The sequence below is a fragment of the Marmota flaviventris genome, chromosome 9 (assembly GCF_047511675.1).
Source record: "Marmota flaviventris isolate mMarFla1 chromosome 9, mMarFla1.hap1, whole genome shotgun sequence".
Taxonomy (NCBI): domain Eukaryota; kingdom Metazoa; phylum Chordata; class Mammalia; order Rodentia; family Sciuridae; genus Marmota; species Marmota flaviventris.
In genome coordinates this window covers 49,906,314-49,928,119 of record NC_092506.1, presented here as the reverse complement: position 1 = coordinate 49,928,119, position 21,806 = coordinate 49,906,314, and the positions used below count along the sequence as shown (strand labels likewise).

Below are 21,806 nucleotides of genomic sequence, written 5' to 3'. Positions count from 1 at the left end.
AGCTGAAGAAAGAATAAGAAGAATCTAATGGGAAATTTTTTCTTTTTTTGTCTCACTTAGAATACAAATGGCCCAGCTCTAGCTTGAGGAATAATATTTGAAGGCAGTAGTTTCCAACCCTGTGTACATTTGAATCATGGGATGAGGGTTAAAAAAATACCAGTGACCTAGTCCTTTGCCAGAACATCAGCCTAAAAATGAAAACAAAACCACTACTCCCAATGTTGAGAACTACAGTTCTGGAGAGCTCCCAGTCACTAAAGGTGTTCAAGTTGAGGGTAGATGGTGGCTGAGCCACTGGAGAGGGGATTCTGATCTCAGAGAGTCCTTGCAATCTCAGGTTCTATAGTTCTCCATAGAGTTGTTATAATTGGAGCAGTGGAACATAATTTATCTGAACATAATTTATCGTTCAATAAAGAGGAAATTCTTAAGCCGTGTTCTGTTTTGAAACATAATTTTAATTGAATTTTTCCTTAAAATCATTAGATGACAATATGTCCGACTTGCAGAGAATCATATTATCCTCATAAAGTCTTTATTTTTAAGCATCCTGTTCTTAGGATACCAGTGACACAATCAGTGAGGGTTCCTGTGTTTTGGACAGTTAGAAAACAAATCCTTGATTTGCGATCAAAGTGAGTACAAAATGTGTATCCTAAAGTATGATAAATTGATTATCCATTTCTCCTGATTAGGCAGCAGATGGATTTTTGTTTGTCGTAGGATGTGACCGAGGGAAGATACTCTTTGTCTCAGAGTCTGTCTTCAAGATCCTCAACTATAGCCAGGTATTGTTCACACTTCTTCCAGAAATTTCTCAAATTCTTAACAGAGAAATGGATTTAAACTTATTTACCCCAGCAGAAGGGCTAACACTGATCTGATCAACAGCTTTATAGCTTTCTTATTGAAGCAAAATAAATATCCCACAACTGTATACTAGGGTGGGGAGCAAGGCTATCTGTCAAGAGAGAAAGGCAGGTAATTTGATACCTAAGAATAAGAAACTTGGAAATCCACCCCATGTGTGTTTGCGATGATGTGAAGCTCTGCCAAGCTTCAGCTTCCTCTAAAAATTAACTATAATAAACCATACTTTTTACGGTTGTTTGTATGATCAAATAAGAGTAACATATGGAAGCTTCTAGAACCAAGCTTTTCACCTGTTATGTCCTCAGAACTTCTGTTCATTCATCCATTCACTCATTCACACACTGGTATTTGTATGGAATCTCTATAGGCAGAATTGAATAAAAATGGCATTTAAATAAATTCAGATTTATGTAAATTCACTTTTTCCAAGATGTTTTGTTCTTTCTAGTCTTAGAGCACAGGTATGGAGGAAGTTTTATTATCTCTGTTAATACATAAGGTGACCTGACTTGCTTAAAAACAGAGACTTAATATCAGAGCTGGTATCAGAGCCCACAGCCTCCATTCTTCCTTCTGACATTTTACAGGGAACTTGAAAATAAGTAAAAAAGAATACATACAGCCAGAAGATTCTTGCCTCAGAGGAGCATGAATTGTTTATATAATTGAACCTTTTCCCTCATAGGTTATCAAAATCAGCCTCCTGATGCTGATATATTTTCATGCTCATATAGGAAATATTTGAGATTCCTCCTGCTTAAAAATACAAAATAAAGACAGAAGATGTACAGACGCTGAGCACATGCTGCTTCACTTATATTCCACCTGCAGTTGACTTGTTATTTTTAACATTTCATCCCCACAGAACGATCTGATTGGTCAGAGTTTGTTTGACTACCTGCACCCTAAAGATATCGCCAAAGTCAAGGAGCAGCTCTCCTCCTCTGACACAGCACCCCGGGAGCGGCTCATAGATGCAAAAAGTGAGTCGAGGGGAGTAGGTGTGGCCTCAGCAGCGGCTCCTGGGACCACCGAGCCCCCAGCAAGCAGGGAGATGTGTGTGGTGGCTTTCCCATACCCTTCCTACCTTGATGCCCTTTTCCTCAGTTACAGCTGCCATCTGCAGCTAAATGGAATTATCTATGTTCTTTTGATTTTGTTTTTTGGTGGTGTTTTTTAAAATTTTACATAAAGAAGAAAAAAGTTCAATGTCCAAATTCTTTGGAAGAGCTTTGTCTTGATTCTTTTAGTCTTCCCGCCCCCCCCCCCCACACACAGTCTAGAAGTTCCCAATTACATGCTCCTGAATTTAAAGTGCTCACAACACTTTCATTTGTTCTCCCAGAACAAATTGCCTCTGTATATCTGAATTGCACACATGCAGTCTCAGAAGATACAAGTAAGAAAACTCCCAGTGTAAATATGATGTTTCTTTGGCCCAAATGATTCCTCACTGGGTTGGCTCCTCCTCCTGGTTTTCTTTCCGCAGCAGGAGAACCATCACTCACATTGTCTCCTGTTTCTCACTCCTGTACCCTGTCCTGCGCCTCCTGTGCTAGGCCCCAGGAGCTCTTTCCTACTGATCCCACTACAGCTAAAGAACGTGAACTCTGAAAGCTGGCTTACTGCTAGGTGCACATCCTGGCTCTGCTACTCACTAGCTTTGAGAAAGCTACTTAACTTCTCTGTGCCTGTTTCCTCATCTGCAAAATAGTACCTAATTAAATAATTGAGTTGTTGCAAGAAGTCAATATGTTGATATACTCCATAAAGAATGTGGGTCAATCCACAGCACACAGCAAGTATGATAACAGTACTGGATTCACCATGGTCCACTGAAGTCATGGTCTAACTAGGTTCCTGCTTCCAAGTTCTTCACATTAATCCCTGAGGGAAATACCACAGAGGAATTGCCTTTAAAACATTCTTTTCATTAAGGCACATTTTTTCCTGAAAGTAAAATGTAGTCCCTGGTACCCATTGCCCTTTATAGTCTGGCCTTGGCCTCTTTTTAGTGTGACCTAAGGAGAACAAGATGGTGTTTTGTCCTAGCCTTTGAGGCTTTTACCATATAGTCAGCATACAGCACCCTGTGTCATAGGTGCAGCCATAGAAATAGCACCAGGTGTCAAGAGCAGGATGAGTCATGCTCATGTGGGCGTGAGGACAGGCATCACTGAGTAGATGACAGCTGAGGTGGATCTGTAAAGATTTAGTATTTGCCAGGTGATGAAGGAGGAGAAGAGCAGAGAAAACCATGTGTGGACAGGTATAGAGGTGTACAGTCTTGTGGCCTGCTCAGTGCCTCTGGATCAAATGTGGAGGAAGGGGACACAGTGGAGGACTTGAGCTGGGTGGGACAGATCAGGGAGGGAGCAATATGGGGATAAGAGAGGAGGGAAGAATTGCCCGGAGGAGTCTGGGCAGCAGCCACTCCTCCCTCTGATTGCTCCTATGCTGGCTATGGGATGCTTGAGATTTGCAGCCCCCACCTTCCATACTGCTCAGCCCTTTGCATTGTAAGGAAGCTGTACATCAGAGCACCCCAGGAGCACCCAACATGGTCAGACCAATTGAATTTGTTTGTGGAAGAGCCCGGCCCAATAGAAGCAAAATGCAATTACAAACAGAAACTGCATGTGATTTTATATTTCCTGGTAGCTACATTTAAAAAAAGTAAAACTGAATGTAAAATTAATTTTAATAATGTATTTCATGTAACCCAACAAATCCAAAATGTCACTTTGACATGAAATAATTACAAAAAATTAATAAGTTCTTTTACTTTTTTTGGTATTTTTTTGTGTGTTTCACACTCATAGCACTTCTTTCCTCGGTTCTGAAAAGCCATAAGGACGTGCTCAACAGCCACATGCAGCTAGTGGCTACAGCACAGGACAGCACAGGTCTAGAATGGGATCCAAGAATCTATGTCAAAAGAGCATCTAAGGGATTGTGGCCTACAGCCAGGTCGAGAATTTTAGGGAACCCCAATTCTTCCTTTCCATGCTGATATCTAAACCTTGCCCACCCTTCAGGTCCCAGCTGGAGTTCTTCCTCTGGGAAACACAGGTTGTCCTTGCCATTTACTTGACATAATAATACGCTGTTGTCACTGTTCTCTTCTTGGTGCACTTCCATTTCCCCTTCTCATTTGTGAGCTGCTGTTAGAGAGGAATGCTATGCAGTATTTCTTTTTATCCTCCAGAGCATCTAAGCCATTTGTGCACTAGTGCTTTCTATATCATCTTTGAATATTTCCCAATTAATAACACAGGGATCTTTACTGCATTTTTTGGAGGTCTAAGCTGGGAGAAGTGTTCTTTTTGCCTTACAGGGAGACAGTAAAGAAACAGATTGTTCAAGGTCACGTTCCCCCTCCTGACAGGCAGCACCACTCTCAGTTCATCACATTTTGTGTGTTGATTTGCAGCTGGACTTCCAGTTAAAACAGATATAACCCCTGGGCCGTCTCGATTATGTTCTGGAGCACGACGTTCTTTCTTCTGTAGGATGAAGTGTAACAGGCCTTCAGTGAAGGTCGAAGACAAGGACTTCCCCTCCACCTGTTCAAAGAAAAAAGGTACAATTTGACAGTTCTTTAAGATCCTGGGAGGAGGTTTGCTTTCTGCAGTGGAGCCCTCTGCAGAGTGCTGGTTCAGTGGTTCCTCATAGCCAAGTCTGCAGCCAGGCCCTGCTGTCCCTCCACAGCATAAGGGATGTGGGGAGCAGGGGACAGAGCCACAAGGCCCCCACATGTTGCCACAGTGACAAAGATTTGTGGAGAGGCTTCCTCTGTTGAAATTCTGTTTATTATAATATGGTTGGGAAAGAATACCATAAGCCACAATTCTAACTGCCTTCTAAGCAATCCACGAACTTCACCAGTGACCTCTATGCTGCTAAATGCAGTGAACACTTTTATTTTTTTTTTTAATTTTTTATTTTTTGCAATCACACAAGAGTCTTTATTGCAAGCTCGAGCCTGGACTCACAACTGTTTACTATGCAGCGGTCCCAGGGAGTGAGTCCTGGTCCTTTGTTCAGTGAGGATTTATAGGTTTTTTGGGGGGATACTCTATGCGTCACAACATCACACAGCAAATCATTTCACACCGCAGGAAAATCAAACAACAACTCTTAACATTGATTAGCACATTCACTGGGGGAACAAGTTGGGTAGGGGTGATTGGTAGTGAACACTTTTCATTGCCCTTCCTTGTTGCCAAGGGTTCTCTTCCCCAGCATTCCATGAAACTACTTTCTTCTCAACCCCATCCTCTGCCACTCCAGCTCTCTTCCTGGTTCCTTTTCTTGGCTCCTCCCCTCTAACCTGGGGCTTCTTTCCTCAGTCTACACTGATCCACCAGTAATATCACCCACTCCCTTAGGTTTTTTTTTTTTTTCGTTTTGTTTTGTTTTTTGGTTTTGGTCTGGCACTAAGGACTGAACCCAGGAGTGCTCTATCACTGGGCTACACCCCCAGCCCTTTTTAATTTGAGACATGATTTCAATAAGTTTCCCAGGCTGGCCTTTAACTTATGATCCTCCTGCCTAGTTTCCCAAGTAGGTGGTATTACAGGCCTACACCACTGCACCCAGCCCCTCCCTTAGCTTTAAGTGCCATTTACATGCCAATATTTTCCAAGTTTACATTTCTAGCCCAGGCTTTTCTTTTGAACTCCAGATTTTTTAAAAAATGATTTTTAGTAGTGGATGGATATTTATTTATTTATTTATACGCAGTGCTGAGAATCAAACCCAGGGCTTCACGCATGCCCAGCGCTCTACCCCTGGGCTACAACCCCAGCCCTGAACTCCAGATTTATAAATTAATGGTGGAGTGAATGTATCTGCTTTGATATCTCAGGGGCTTTTCAAACATGATACATGCCAAAGTAGCCACTGGGCTCCCTCCTTTAATGTAAATGGCACCAGCCAGCTATTCATTCTAGAGGCTGGGAAGAAGCCTTACTCCTCCCACCACCCACTCCTCATTAGTTACAAGTCCTGCCACAATGGTCTCATGTGCAGAAGTTACCTGCAGTGTTTAGCCATCTCCATGCACCACTATCACTCAGGTCAGGCTACCCTCAGCTGTCGCCAAGCATGATGCGGTAGGCTCTGTAGGTTTTCCGCACCTCCATAAAGCTACCAGGATGACCTATTTTAAATAAAATGTTTTTATCAGTTACCTGCTTAAAACCCTTTATTGTTTCCCTGGCTTTTGAAGAAAATTTCAAAATATTTAACATGAGCACACAACCCTGCCACTATTGCCTGCATTTAAGCCCTGCTGCCTGCCTTTGAAGCCTCAGCCCCTTTCTGGACAAGGCCTCTGCCCATTGCTGTCACTTGGATTGAAGTTCCTTTCCCCTCACCCCCGACAGTCCCCTTCACCTTCTTACTCTGGCCTCAGTCCACCTTCTGCCTTCTCATGGCCTCCCACAGGCTTTCTTTCTAGTGCTTTCTTAGAGTTGCAGTTCTATAGCTACTTGTGTGATTATGTGTTTAAAAGTCTGCCTCCCCGACTCAACTGTCAGCTCCACTGGGTGTTTCTTGTGGGTTTTCCACTCTGTTCTAGTAGCCAGCACACATGCTTGCTGAACTCTCCTTGTCAGTTTGTTTGGCGTTGAAGTCCACGGGTGCTTCAACTGAATGACATCAGCAACAACCCAATCCAGAAAAGTGGGAGCCAGTCTTATTTTCTTTTATGCCTGATATTCATGCCAAATCCTACAGTTCTCAGAAATCTCTCCTGCTTCCCCAATGCTGCCATCATTCAGTTCTTGTCATCTCTTGCCACTGGCTTTGAACCAGCTGTCCATACTTCTGGTTTCCACTCTCTTCCCATTCATCCATCACCCTCTAAGTACCCAAGCCATAATTTGACTTTGCTATTTTCCCACTTGAACACCTTTGGAAGTTCACCATTCACTGTCTGAAAAATAAATAACACATTTATTTGTTAGCAAACAGTCCAAGACCCTTGTAATCTGCTCCCAACCTGCTTCTCAGCTCTACCCCCAAGAACCTTCCTTTTCATTTCAGCCACCTGGAAATCTTGGCCATTTCTTATATAGGGTATGTCTCTGTGCCTTTGTACATTCTCTAAACTTCGCACATTCTAGTCCCTTAGCCACTGCTATTTCTTCAGTAGCCTCCTATATTGATTTTTCTGGGAGCTTTCCTCTCCTCACATAGATTGAGGTATTGCTTCCTCCATATATGGAAAGCCCTTGGTGATAACTGGCTCTACTAAACATATATGACACTGGGTGACTTTAGTCTATTGGCCTCATTCACCAGAGGCTCACTTCTGAAGGATGAGGCCTTTTTTTAAACTTTTGGATTCCTTAACTACATCCTACCTCACCCTCCACTGCTTGTGTGCCTCCATGACCCAGACCCAGCACTGATGCTAACCATGGATTTTGCTTTCCAGCAGATCGAAAAAGCTTCTGTACAATCCACAGCACAGGCTATTTGAAAAGCTGGCCACCCACAAAGATGGGGTTGGATGAAGACAATGAACCAGACAACGAGGGGTGTAACCTCAGCTGCCTTGTCGCAATTGGACGACTGCATTCTCATGTGGTTCCCCAACCAGTGAACGGGGAAATCAGGGTGAAATCCATGGAGTACGTTTCTCGGCATGCAATAGATGGGAAATTTGTCTTTGTAGACCAGAGGTAAGGGTCTGCATATCACCCTTGAGCAATGATGGCAGAGGATTATGAACCCTGAGTTGAAAAGCAAAGAAGACTGGGCTGTCAGCTAGCTTTCCCAAGAATAATACTAAAATTGAGATTCATTAAGATATTAAAAATAGAGATTTTCTGTGTCATTCTTTGATAAACAGTTAAGTGGGGAGATTTGACATCCAAAGCCAAAGAAAAATAGTAGACCTACTCTCTAAATCTGTGAAATACTCCAGGATCATTACTTTGATTGAAATGTAAATCCTGGAAACAATTATGTAGTCCTGAGCTCTCTAATACAGTAGTCATTAGACATGGTAGCCCCATATGGCTATTTAAATTTGAACCTAATCAGTTAAAATGAAAAATTCAGTTCCTCAGGCTCACTAGTCACATAAGTACTTGATAGCCACATGTGGCTAATGGCACATAGAACGTATCTATCATCACAGAAAGTCCTATTGAACTACAGTGACCTAATCCAGCCTCCTTGTTTTATAAGTAAAGAACTGAGGTCCAGACTGAGAATCAGCCTGCTGCCAGACTCAGCTGAGAACCCGAAGTACTATAATTCCCTGCTCCTTGCTGCCTCCCTTAAGAATATTTGCAAGGTAATAATTTTTCTGACCACTAGAGATAGCCACAAAATGCTTGAAAAGGCTCTTATGGGCCCAGCTGCTAGAGCTTTTGGAGTTTGGATTCCTGATTTTTAAAAATAGGCAGTAAAAGTGAGAAGTTTGCGCTTGTGTTTAGATTTCTACCACATTTTTACCTAATTAATATGGTCACCATCTAAAAATCTCTTAAAATTTCATTTCTTGTGATGCTAGTCCCCTTGAAAGGCTTCTTTGCTTGGTTCTGATTAAACCCAGAAGCAAGAAGACACACATCAGCCCTCGGAAACCCACCTGGCTTTTTTGGCTCCAGCTTCGACCTTGCTCCCACAGGCAGGGTTCATTCATTGAAAACTTGCTATTAGCTGTCTAAATGGCTTTTTATTCTTAAAAAAAAAAAATCCCTTATTCTCTTTTAGGGCAACAGCTATTCTGGCATATTTACCACAAGAACTCCTAGGCACATCATGTTATGAATATTTTCATCAAGATGACATAGGACATCTTGCAGAATGTCATAGGCAAGGTAAGCTAGGCTATAAAAAGGCCATAAGTGTCCCACTACTTCAAGCTTAGTCCATATGATCTCCCAGAGAACTCTGCCCCCAATGATGTGGGAGTCAGCCTCCCAGCCCAGAGGGGCCCAGGACTCTTCAGGCCTAAGCATTTCTAAGGACAGGAGACTGATGTCCCAGGCACCATTTTTCTGCTTGCAGATTCCCTGTCCCTGAGGGCATGACACTTTCCTCTACATAGGCCATGGCAGTCTCTGGAAGGGTTTACACAGATCCAGAATAGATTTAGTATGCCCTGACGGATCTGGTTCCTTTCCATGCAGGCCTGCACAGTGACCTGTGTTTTCCTTCTTGTCTAATGGCGTGTCCATATGTGTGGCCTTCTGAGAAACCAACATTGACTCCTTCCTTTACTGTCTCCACCAGATCTGTCCATTCAGTTCAGACATGCATTTCCAAAGACTCTACTTTTTACCACCCCCACTGCTGTGACCCTGGTTCTTCAAGCACTTGTGCCCACCTAAGGACCTGTGATAGACTCCTAACACTCCTCTTCCTTCTCACCTCTAATCCATTTTCCATAGTTGTCCCCACTTATCCTCAGATAGTTTGAGAGTTTGAGCCCAATAATGTCACACATTGCTGCTTAAAACCCTCTTGCCTTTAGACTCAGGCTCAAAGGCCTTTGTTAGGCATTTGAAGTTAAGACTTCCCACCTTCTGGCCTCCACCCAGCTTCTCAGCTCCACTCCCCATCCATGCCTGTGGGGGGCATGCCTCAGCTACATTCCCCCTCTTGAAGGCGCCCACCAGACCCCGACACTCCAGAGGCCCTACTGTGTTTTTTCCTCCTTCCTCCTCTTGGCAAGCGGATTCATCCTTCAAGACTCTGATTTCAATTCCTCTGTGTAGCCTTTGCTCACCTCCTCTCTTGAGGGCAGAAGTCACAGCCTCTGCTCTCTAGTGCCTATGTAGGAAAGGTACTCATGACGTATTTGTTACATAAAAGAAAGAGGTTTGACTAGGTTAGTGGCCTCTATCAAGTAAGGTTTTCCTAAAATTGAGCTAAGTGATGTACTCCCTAGGGCTTTACGATGAGAACGTATCTTTTGGATGGTGCGTTCTCACTTGTTGATGTTCATATTAGAGTTGATTCCAGTATTCCCTAGAGCCTTAATTTCAGAGATTTTGGGAAAAGAGTGATAGATGAGCAAGTTGAAAGGCTCTGAGACCCTCAGAAACAACCTGTTCTCTGAAGTGTTGACCACTGGCTCTCTTGGCTTATTAAAGTGATGTGTCAAGCCCGAGTCCCTTTTTTAATTTGGTATTGGGTGTCCTGTTTAATATGCTGGGTTGAAGAAACTATTGTTTATGGTTTTTTGCATTTTCAGTTTTACAGACGAGAGACAAGATTACAACTAATTGCTATAAGTTTAAAATCAAAGATGGTTCTTTCATCACACTACGAAGTCGATGGTTCAGTTTCATGAACCCTTGGACCAAGGAAGTAGAATACATCGTCTCAACCAACACTGTTGTTTTGTAAGTGTTTTTCTATGTCAAAAGCTCCTTGCTTCCAAGGGAGGTGCCTTGAGATTCTTACCTGGGTAAAGGGGTACAGGCAGCAGCCAGTATCACATCCTTTAAATGCCACCTTGCTAATGTCTTGTGAAGCCTCAGGATGGGCGGATTGCAGAAAGGTTTGTTAACAAAGGACAAGCTTCAGTCCTCACACCATGCAGGGCCTGACTTGTGGAAATGTTCTAGGAAGCAGCAATCTCTCCTTCCAGATAAAGCAGTCAATCTTTGAATTCCACAGGTCCTGCATGCTGGGTGTCCATTATACTGCTATGAAGGAAGGGGCTGACCATGCCTGAAATGCTCACATAGGTACTAGCTTACACTGGGGTGTGACTCTGGATAGCAGAGCCCATGCCTCTCAGGCTGGAGGCCCGAGCACTGGCAGCTGAAGGGCCCTCTCAGAAGCTGCTCCATTTGCTAGATGAGCAAGAAAAAGGAGGAGCTCTTTTTTGGCAAGGCCTGCTCCCCATACCTCCTTCCCTGAGTTATCCCCCCATGATTAGAGGTGAGGAAGGGCTGGGGCTGGCAGGAGAGGTGGCACTGTTACAGTTGCCACTTGCTGGACTGCATCACACAGCTTAGGAAGGAGCAGGCAGGCAGTGAGGCCAAAGGCCGGGATGCTATCCATTATGTTATCAAACAGTGAGGAGACCTGTTCAGCTACTCAGACACACACTTCATTTTCTGGCCTGTCCAGGTCCAGAGTGGACACCGGACACCTTGGCCAAGGTGAAAGGTGCGCGGTTCTGAGCAGGCCTGACTCACGTTTCCTTATTGCTGGGATGTTCACAGAGCCAACGTCCTGGAAGGCGGGGATCCAACCTTCCCGCAGCTCACAGCGTCCCCTCACAGCATGGACAGCATGCTGCCCTCTGGAGAAGGTAACTATGTACTGCCAGGGCATTGGGGTTTCCTGTGAGAAGCTGCTTGTGGCCAGATATCTTCCCTACAAGTACTCAAGGTCCCCTGCTGTCACTTCTGTGGAACCAGGGAGGCCTTGAGGGGATGAGGTGCTGATTTCCCTCAGTACTAAGGACATTGTCATCTCACTTTCTGTGTTGATCCTGGAATACTGGGAACTCATTGTTGCACTTCCTAAGGCTACCTGGACCCTGGAAACCTTTGAAACAGCAAACTCCTTGCTCTTCTTGTGCTTTCCTCCTGTTTTGAGGCCCAGTGGCAGTGGTGTGAAGTGCTCTTTGGTAACTGTCACTGGTTCCTGTGGTTGGGAAGAAGGTGTCTATTGGTACTGGGGTGTTGTCATACCCAGTGGGTCCTCCCTCAGGGCTCAGCCTTGGCACCTGCTCTCCACGCTGGACTTGCCCTTCCTGGGACCATTCTGCTTGCATAGCTTCCTACCACCCCACTGACAACTCCCACCCACAGCTCTGGCCCCAGTTTTTTCCCTGAAATTCACTCTCTCTCTCCAACTGGCTCCCAGACAAATCTACTCAGAGTTGCTGAGGCAGCTGAATTCAGAATATCCTGAACTGATTCTCTGCACTCCCCGCAAAGGTTGTTTAAGCCAGAACCCTGAGTCTTGCCTCTTCCCCTTGGTATCCAAACAATGAAGTTCTGTCCTTTTTTTCACCTCATCTGCTGCCTGGTTTACTGCCAATAACTTCCTAACTCCAACTTCACTGTCCCCATACCTCATCCTCCACTCTACAGTCACATGCAGAGTAACAGCATTTTTGATCAACATCAGACCACATATACAACAGTGGTCCCATAAGATCATAATGGAAGTGAAAAATTCTAATCACCTAGTGATGTCATGACCATTGTAAGGTCTAGAGCAACACATTACTCACAACCCTGTTTGGATACACAAATTCCACTGTGTTAGAATTGCCTACAGTATTCAGCAGGGACATGCTGTACAGGTGTGTGGCCTAGCAGGAACAGCCTGAATATGCCATGTAGCCTCAGCTTTTGGTAGACTAGTCTAGGTTTTGTGTAAGTCTGGACATTGACAAAACTGCCTCAAGATGCATTTCTCAGAATGTATCCCTGTTGTTAAGCAACACCTAACTCTAGCTCACCCTCTGTATGGTAGACTTATAATACTCCAAATATAACTTTGTGCCTTTTTTGTGAAAGCCCACTGGTACTCCTATGGACACTGTCCACATTCATCAGTACAGCCTCGAGGCCTCTTGTGATCCGAGTATCTGCTGGACCAGTTTCACCTCACACCCTTGTTGTCATCCATGAGTCCTTGGAGTAGACTCCAAAATTCTGTCCTGCCTCAGGGTGCCTGCACATGCTGCTATGCCAGGAATAACTTCCCCTCCTCACTTCTCCGCCAAGCTAACTTACAGAAGATTCAGCTCAGAGCTAGCCTCTTCTGGAAAGCTCCACATGGCCTGGTTGGATTGGGTACCTCCCTCATGCTTACTTGCAGTGAACACACTTTGCTCTAGTTCCATTAGACTGTGAACTCCTTGAGGGTGGGGATGCTGTCTTATCTCTGCAAACCTGGCACAAAGCATAGTGGTATTTGGTAAACATTGGGCACATGAAGAGAATAAGCTACTTCATATCAACCCTTAGTCCTCTGGTCCTGGATGGAAGTTGAAGCCTTCCTTGCTAAAGTACCTACTCCTGACAAAGCACCACCCTGATATTGAACTTTGAGTGCATCATGGGATGAACTGATTTTCATTTAATACATAGTGGTACTTCTTCCTCAGTTTTCCCCTTTCCCACTCTCAGATTCCTTTGTTGTAGGTGGCCCAAAGAGGACTCATCCTACTGTTCCAGGGATTCCAGGGGGAACCAGGGCTGGGGCAGGAAAAATAGGTCGCATGATTGCTGAGGAAATCATGGAAATCCACAGGCAAGTAAACATTGTCGGGTTGCTCCCCCAAACAAGTGGTTTTCAACCCAGGGAATCTCCCCCACAAGGAATGTCTTATAATGTCTAAAGACATTTTTGGTTGTCATAATTGGGTGGGAAGTTACTGCTAAATATCCTATAGTACACAGGCTATTTCCCCCAATGACTGACCCTCAATGAAAATGAATCCAGTCCAAAATATCAATAGTGCCAAGATTTAGAAATCTTGGTATTTCTTAGAAATAAAGAAGCTAAACCCAAACAGGATAGAACCCAAGGGGATTAAAAAAAATTGTACATATTGATGGACCTTTATTCATTTATTTATATGTAGTGCTCAGAATCAAACCCAGTGCTTCACACATCCTAGGCAAGCGCTCTACCACTGAGCCACAACCCCAACTCCCCAAAAGGGATTCTTGAGGAGGCTCCATTTCTAATACTTTGATATGACTCAAGGAACTTCCTAATAAGGATGACATACATTAATAAGACAGAAGCAGAGCTGTGCACTGGCAGAGTGAGCTGGGCTGCAATAAAACATCCATTTCTTCAAGCTACCTGGGGGGTAAGCCAGAACCTTGACTCTTAACAGCTCCCCATGACATCCAGACACAAATCTGCTTGGTCAAACAGATCAGCTAGTGATCAAGTGATCTAGTGATCAAGAAGTCTCTTAGTGGAGACTTCCTATCTATAAGAATGAAGAGCTTGGAAGCAGACCACTAGGGGTTGTGTCCTGGGTCTGCCTCTCTACCTGGCTGAGCTTAGGGGAGTCACTTAACCACCTGGCATCTGTTGACTTAAACCATAAAAGGAAGGCACAGTCTGTCTCCCGCGAATTGCTTTAGTATTGTGAAGGAACTCAGCAGTCTCTGGGACACAGCCTGACATATAGTAAGTGCACTACAACTGTGAATTAAATCTGTCTTTAAAGGCAGATAAACAGTTCCTGTTAAGTCCATCTGATCTGGGGAGTCAAGAGGGTGGTAACCAGATAGTTAGGAATGTAAGCTTAATGGAACATCATCATAGGAAAAAGGGGGAAAAGATTAATATTTTCTGTTGCCACTGGATTCTCTTAGACTGGCCTGATTTTCCTGTTGACCATAGAGGGGCTCTATCCTTGTGGGTAGCTCAGTTCTATTCCAGCCTCACAGAATTGGTGGATTTGGTTTCTTGCTTCAGGAAGGAATGAACGGGTAGTATGCATTATAATCGGGTTCAGACCAGTTACTACACATTCTATGCTTTGTGTGAGACTATTTAAAAATAGTATCAGAATCCTTAACCTCAAGGACCTTTGAGGTTAATCTTTGAGAAGTCTATTTTCTTTATAACAGGAAAAGCAGAGAATGCAAGGGCTGAAGCAATCAAGGGAGGAAAGTTCTGAACAAGGTCTTAGTCTGGTTTTGCCATGAGGGTGGATATTCCCTCTAGAAAACCATGCACACTCCTGAGTGGGTGTATGAGTAGCAGGTTCAGGGTCAAGGACCAGGCAACCTAACTGGGCAGCCGTTGTGTAGGAGGAGCCACAGATTATGAAGAGAGACTGTTAAGAACCCTAAGAAATAATGCCAAGAAGTTTTGTGGGGAAAAAAAACAATGGGAGACCCCACTCACCATTGGATGCTGATCAGGTGTCCAAAGTGTTGTGGAAGTACCCCTAGAATAGGGAGAGATGAAGGTGGGTATGTCTGTGAACCTAAGGATGAGGCCTCCCCTACAAAGATGATGCAGTCAATAAAGAAATCAACACTCTAAGGACTTGAAGCTGAAGGTGAAATAAGAAATAGTGAAAAGGCAATTCTAAGATGGGGAACCTGGGAAAATAGTGGTTTCATAGTCATAAGCAGGCAAAGTTGTGAGACACCCAGCAATTTTTCAGTAAGTAATTAGTAGCCTTCTGTGTGTGCTGAGAGAACATATGCAGTTGTATCCTGCCTTCTAATCCAGGAGAGAAAGAAAACTTGTCACTCACAAATCTAGAGAAGTAGGCAGTGCAGGCCAAGAGCCACAAGACTTCTGGCAGTAGAGAGTGGTCCTTATGTGACCCAAAAGCTGCATCTATCCAAGGATGAATTGAGAGCCTGGTGGTGGTAACACAGCTGCCATGACATTTCCTACTCTCCAGCTCTAGGGTCAAGCCCTGGCTCCCTTTCGTGAGGTCCTTCAGCCTGACAAGTTTATGTAGATTTATAGTTGTAAGTCTTTCCTTCTATAATAAACCTGCTCTGATGAGATATTCCGAGAAAGGCCCTTATCTACTTTCCCTAACCTGCTGCTTTAGGGGCTGCTGTTACTATTTCTACTACTGGGTTACTTTCTAGGTATGGCTGAGCAATCCTGGTACCTTCCATTTCCTAAGCACATGCACTAGCTAAACAATATTTATAGGAAAGAGAGTAAATCATTTGTTATGGATTCCCATTCATAATATCAAAGTGGGAAGTTAAACTTCTAAGATCTTCAACCCATCTGGATTCTGTGAGGAAATAAAACGGGCCACTTACTAGAAACTCACCAACCTGAATCCAAGGGCTTTGTCACTGAGAGCCTTGATTTTGGAGTCTCCCTTCTGAATCAGGTGCCTGCAGAACAAATCCAGTTCATCACCTGTTTTTGTAAATAAAGTTTTATTGGAATATAGCTGTGCTCATTTATATATTGTCTGAGGCTTTCAAGTCACAATGGCAGAGTAGAGTAGCATGACAGACCATGTGGCCCACAGATCCTAAAAGTTACTCTTTGGCTCTTACAGAAAAAGTTTGCCAATCTCTAGTCTATATCCTCATCTTCCTTCTCACCCTTACCCACTGAAAAAACACTCCTCCTCTGGAAAGAGAAAAGGAAATGTAACTCAACTCTTCTCTGACAGGATAAGAGGGTCATCGCCTTCCAGCTGTGGCTCCAGCCCATTGAACATTACAAGTACGCCTCCCCCTGATGCCTCCTCTCCAGGAGGCAAGAAGGTAAGGTTGGGCTACAGGGCCTCCTGTGCAAGTTCTGAAATGTTGGGGTGAAAGTGTAGAATCGCAGTTGATTATTGAAGCAAGTTTAACTGTTCCCCCCACCCCCAGGAAGTGCATGCATCTGTGTAGCTGGCTTCAAAGCAGGCTGGTGGAGCTAGGGAGGCTTGCGGTATCCTCCAAGGCTTTACTCTATGTGAATATGGGAATGCAGAAAGAACATTCTAAGGAAAGAGGGGTTTTCAGTCCATTTTGCTGAGGGGACAATTCAAAAGTTTCCATGAGGAAAGAAGGATCAGTAAGTAGCTCAGATAGGAAAGTATCTCATTGTCTTCCAGGAGTTTTCAAAAGAGAAAACAGCACTAGCATCTAGGGCAGTGGCTGGAAACAGCAGCAGTAACACTTTGGAAATCAAGCCAGGGTTTATAGCTGCAGCATACTTGGGGATCTGCCACCTAGGTTTCCTGTGATGTGACAGCATTGGGCATAGATAGTTTATCAGTCACCAATGCTCATAAAAAGCTGGCTTTGAAGTCAGCACTATGAAGAGGTTTGGAAACCACTCATCTGTTTTCATTGTTGCCAGAGAATTTACAAACCAGGGCCATATTGTTAAGTCATAAATCTATTCATAGTGCCCTATGTCCATATAGGTTATCCTGGAGGCCAGCATCTTTGGACATAAAGTCTTATTTCCCCATTTCACTACTAAATCACGAGTTTACTTAGGTAGAACCTATATGTAAATTAAATATGAAAAGCAAGGCAGGGGTTTTTACAACTGGGCTCCTCAGAGGCTCAGGATACTACCAAGTGGGATCAGTGTGGAGGTAGATGGTAAGGAGAAAGAGCAAGGGCAGGACTCCTGCATCTACCAGGACAGCTTTACTTCTATTTTAATGTGAACCTTATGCAAGAATATACATTTGAAAAGGAATTTCACTCTCATCCTAGGGTTGAAAGTCAATAAATGAGTAAAAGCATCGTTAAAGTATACCAGGGTTTGAAGCCTGGATTTGCCACATGCTAGTTGCAACCTTATACAACTTTTTAGCTTTAATTTTCTTTGTAACGGACTATTATTGATTAGAATATTTAGCATTTTTGTACATGAAGTTCTATTATGAGAAAATATATGCAAAAGTGCCTGGTCCTTGGGAATGACTCAGAAAATATCATCAATAAATGAAGTCCCACCTATTGTTTGCCAGTTGAACTCTTAGAACTATTCTCCTATTGTTCCCCTAGTCCTTCTCCGTATCTCCTTAGAGTGGTCTCATGGTCCCTGCTTCTCAATTCAGCTTCTCAGCCCTTGACTCTTAGAATGACCAAGGATTCTACTACTTGTATTTGAAAGCTTATCATTCTAGTATATGCTTAAATATTACTCAGAGAACTTTTCACTCTCTCATCCTATCCTCACAACTTTACAGATGACAAAACTCAGGATCTATGGCATTTATTTAATAAGTAGGGCCGCAAACTACAATTCAGGTTTTGTCACTTTTGGTTCTTTTCACAAACTACCAGTAATCCAAAGCTGTATTTTGTACCATAAAGCCCAAAGCACTCTTCAGGCATTTATAAAAATTTCCCCTTGTCTTTGGGCTTATAAAAATGGGTCTGGGAGAAAAAATTTTGAATGTTTTCTCTTGAGATGAGTCCTCAGCAGTAGGACCTGGAAGAAAAGCAGCTTAAACAAGATGAAGTAAAAAATGACAGCAGCATTAAATGGTGCAGCAGATCCAGAAAAGTAAAAGTGGCCCTTCCTAGCCACTTTCAAGGGACTGTAGGGCCAAAGTGATTTCCATAATAATGCTAAAACATTACCTTTTTTTCCTGCATTGTATTCATATGTACACTATAGTGCCAAAGTGATGCTGAGTGAAGCTGCTGGTGCTTTTGCAAAGAGCAGAGCAGTGGCTCCTAACTACAGTAGAAGTCCTTGTATTCTTCACCATCAAACACTTCTAATAATAATTTAAAGCCAGTTTCATTTAAGAAAGTCCTTTAATAAGGCAGTACTCAGAGAAATGGAAAATCATTACTTTAGAGCACTTGTGCTACGTACTGAGTGTGACAGTTGTCTCAAGAAAAAGACTTGTGGAATTAAGTTGTGAACTAAACTAGCTGTTTGTTTCACAGGACACCAGTTCTACTCCAGCAGACTCTGGTTATGTGGACTTTAGTATTTAGCGCACATTTTTCAATTCAAGAAAAACAGCTAGCAGTATTTATTGCTACTGATAAAATTCGAGCTTTCAAACAAAAACTGGAATGTTAGCATGTATCTGCTACTTTGATACAACAACTTCATAATTTATGGGATGGTGTTAACAATGGTGATGTTTTCATTTTGTGTGATGAAATGTGTCAACATTAGGAAGATCTACATAACTGTAAACCAATATCCTATAAACGACCAATGCACGCTATTTCAAAATTATTCAAGATAAGTGCCCAGATGCATCAATGGACCTTAACATAACTGAGTACAAAAAACTGATAATGTTTCAGATTCCATAGTGCAACTATAATGTTTAAAAAACTTATACTTTATGCCAAGTGTTGCTGTAATTTCAAAGAACACCACAAGTACCTGAAATCCCTTTTTCAATTATCTGGTGAGAGGCTGGACTTCCTTCATATATTTCAATCAAATAACATTTACAAATAGACTGAATGGAGAAGCAGATATGAAAATCCAATTAAAATCTCAAGTCAGTCATTAGATTTGCAAAAATGAAAAATAATGACATTCTTTTTCACTGATTATTTTGGAAAAGTCATTTTTCATTAAATTGATATTAATTATTCATGTAATGGGTTTGCCATATTTAAAAATGTTAGTCTTAATTGCAAATATAGTAAATATTGGTAAATACAGCCGACAGAAGCAAAACTTCTTTGGAGTCCTCAATAAATTTTATGAGTATAAAGGTGCTGTGTGTGGTGGTGCACGGCTATAATCCCAGTCACTCTGGAGGAAGAGCTTAAAAATTTGAGGCCAGCCTGGGCAATGTAGGGAGACCCTGTCTCAAAATAAAATTTAAAAGGGGCTGGGGGGTAGCTCAGTGCTTGCTAGTATGTGCAAGGTCATGAGTTCATCCCTAGTAGGGGGGGGGAGATAAAAAGAGCATGGTAAAGTGGTCCCTAGGCCAAAAGCTGAACTGTGGCAATAGCTGTAACACCCCCTTCTGGCAAGGCCTGAAGTCACTGCTTCTCCTGAAATCCAGCAGCTAACAAATTGTTCCCTCACTCCTGTCCAAATAATTCTCATGGAGAAAGAGCTGGGAGGGGAGAGGGATTTTGAGACAGAATTAGGAGTTCTACTATTGGGGAGCAGTATAGTGTTCCTCAGTGGCCTATCTTAAGAACATAAACCAGAAGTTACTGGAGTTGGCACTTATAGTATACTGGATGATCAAAGGATTACTTCTAGTATTTTGTTGTTCATTTGTGACTCTTTAGAGCTGTTTCTTCACAGCTTGTTAATAACCCCTATTATTTTTTCTTCAGTAACACTTGTTCCCCTTACAGGGGAACTATACTGCTGGGCTCACTGATGTTTAGGCCTTGGCCTTAAAGTAGTATTGTGGATAGCATGATCCTTGATAGTTGGGATTTTGTTCAGCTTAAGTCACCTGTGGGAGCTGAATCAAATGCAGATCAAAGAATACTGTGAGGTAGAGCTTTTTTCTCACTAGGACTATTCCTCATAGTTCCTTGTTTGAAATCAGTTTCCAGCAGGAAACTGAACCAATTGGAAGCTCTCTCCCCTCACCTGCCTTCATCTTTCCAACACGTTTCATTTTCTTAATGATATCAACACATGATACTTACTGAAATTTTAAGATTATTAAATAAATTTAAGATAAACTTGAGATTGGAAAATCTCACCCTGTCCCCCCCCCCACCCTTATGTTTGTAGATTTTAAACGGAGGGACTCCAGACATTCCTTCCAGTGGCCTACTGCCAGGGCAGGCTCAAGAGAACCCAGGTTATCCATATTCTGATAGTTCTTCTATTCTTGGTAAGTGGCATTATTATTCACTTCTATTGCAATGAGCTTGCAATACACCTGACATAATGTTTTAAGAACTGATTGTACAAGACAAGCTAGTTCTAGATAAATTTGACAGGAACAAAATAAATATTTAAAGTTTGTTTAAAATAGTTCAAAGTGGACTTTAATGATTGTATTTTGGTGGGGATCTATATATGTCTACAACAGCCTAGACATATTTTTTTTCTCATATGTGGGGCACAATCTTCAGAGGAAGAGGTTCAGAGGTAAAGCCTTAAAGAGTGATCAATAAGAACCAGGGTGATAAGTCATTAAGTGATAACAATTATTTCTCCCATTGCATCCTCTTCTTGATCTCTTTTTTTCTACATTCTCCTTTCCTATTTGCTATTCAGTCTGTAACTTTCCCTTCTCCCCTTAAATAGTTATCAGAATATTAAAATGAGGTGAACGCAAACATCATTTATGTAATTTTAAGCACTTTGCTCTCATTTCTAAAAAAGTTGGTCCTTTCCTCTGATAAACAGCAAAGTTGAATAAATGTATGAATGTATATATGCTTATGGCAATAGAGCCCCAAAGCAGCCTCTCTCACCTTACTTTTAAATATAATTTTCTAATTAAATGTTGCTTAGAAATTGCTTACTAAGTCTAAAAACACTTTGGAATTTATAAAGTCACTGACTAGTCTTTATCTCCACAGGTGAAAACCCCCACATAGGCATAGACATGATAGACAACGACCAAGGATCAAGTAGTCCCAGTAATGATGAAGCAGCAATGGCTGTCATCATGAGCCTGTTGGAAGCAGATGCTGGGCTGGGTGGCCCTGTTGACTTTAGCGACTTGCCATGGCCGCTGTAAACACTACGTGTTGCTTTGGCAACAGCTACAGTATCAAAGTGCATTACTGGTGGAGTTTTACAGTCTGTGAAGCTTACTGGATAGGGAGAGAACAGCTTTTATGTACTGATCTCATAAAAGCCATCTCAGAGCCATTGATACAAGTCAATCTTACTATGTGTAACTTCAGACAAAGTGGAACTAAGCCTGCTCCAGTGTTTCCTCATCATTGATTATTGGGCTAGCTGTGGATAGCTTGCATTAATTGTATATTTTGGATTCTGTTTGTGTTGAATTTTTTAATCATTGTGCACAGAAGCATCATTGGTAGCTTTTATATGCAAATGGTCATTTCAGATGTATGGTGTTTTTACACTACAAAGAAGTCCCCCATGTGGATATTTCTTATACTAATTGTATCATAAAGCTGTTTATTCTTCCTTGTAAGAATCCTTTACTATAAATATGGGTTAAAGTATAATGTATTAGACAGTTAAATATTTTTAATAAATGTTTCCCTTGTTCTATAAATACTGTTCCCACTTCAAATATTTATTAAGAAAAAAAATTCCTACATGCTGCAGGTCTGTATCATTAATTCCAATAGTGGATATTTAAAAACTATCCATGCCAGTAACATTTGCAATGCCTTTCTGATCTTCATAACAACTCTGGGACTTACACAATTCCCCCTTGCTACTAGCTTAGATGTATTATGAAAATAATTTCCAAACTGTGGCCATTTCTATTTAGTGAGAACAAAAGTGTTACTGCTTACACACATATCAAATCCTCTGTCTGAATTTCAGGATCACATGTAAACAAACTGGCTTCTCCA

General features: G+C 42.4%; 1 protein-coding gene across 11 annotated transcripts in view; it reads left to right on the top strand.

Annotated features, from left to right (window-relative positions):
- Window positions 1-21,499, top strand: part of Bmal1 (basic helix-loop-helix ARNT like 1) — a 99,956-nt gene extending 78,457 nt beyond the window's left edge. For 7 of the 11 annotated variants that reach the window (XM_027942283.3, XM_027942276.2, XM_027942281.2 and 4 more), the window contains 11 exons: window positions 699-791; window positions 1,742-1,859; window positions 4,310-4,459; window positions 7,322-7,568; window positions 8,611-8,717; window positions 10,097-10,247; window positions 11,079-11,167; window positions 13,020-13,128; window positions 16,007-16,100; window positions 20,029-20,131; window positions 20,829-21,499. In XM_027942283.3, coding sequence (XP_027798084.1) covers window positions 699-791; window positions 1,742-1,859; window positions 4,310-4,459; window positions 7,322-7,568; window positions 8,611-8,717; window positions 10,097-10,247; window positions 11,079-11,167; window positions 13,020-13,128; window positions 16,007-16,100; window positions 20,029-20,131; window positions 20,829-20,989 — 1,422 coding nt within the window. In that variant the 3' untranslated portion in view covers window positions 20,990-21,499. Of the gene's footprint in view, window positions 1-698; window positions 792-1,741; window positions 1,860-4,309; window positions 4,460-7,321; window positions 7,569-8,610; window positions 8,718-10,096; window positions 10,248-11,078; window positions 11,168-13,019; window positions 13,129-16,006; window positions 16,101-20,028; window positions 20,132-20,828 lie in introns of those variants that run through there. The other 4 variants (XM_027942284.2, XM_027942282.3, XM_027942287.2 and 1 more) reach the window with 2 other exon arrangements.
- Window positions 21,500-21,806: the final 307 nt, after the last annotated feature.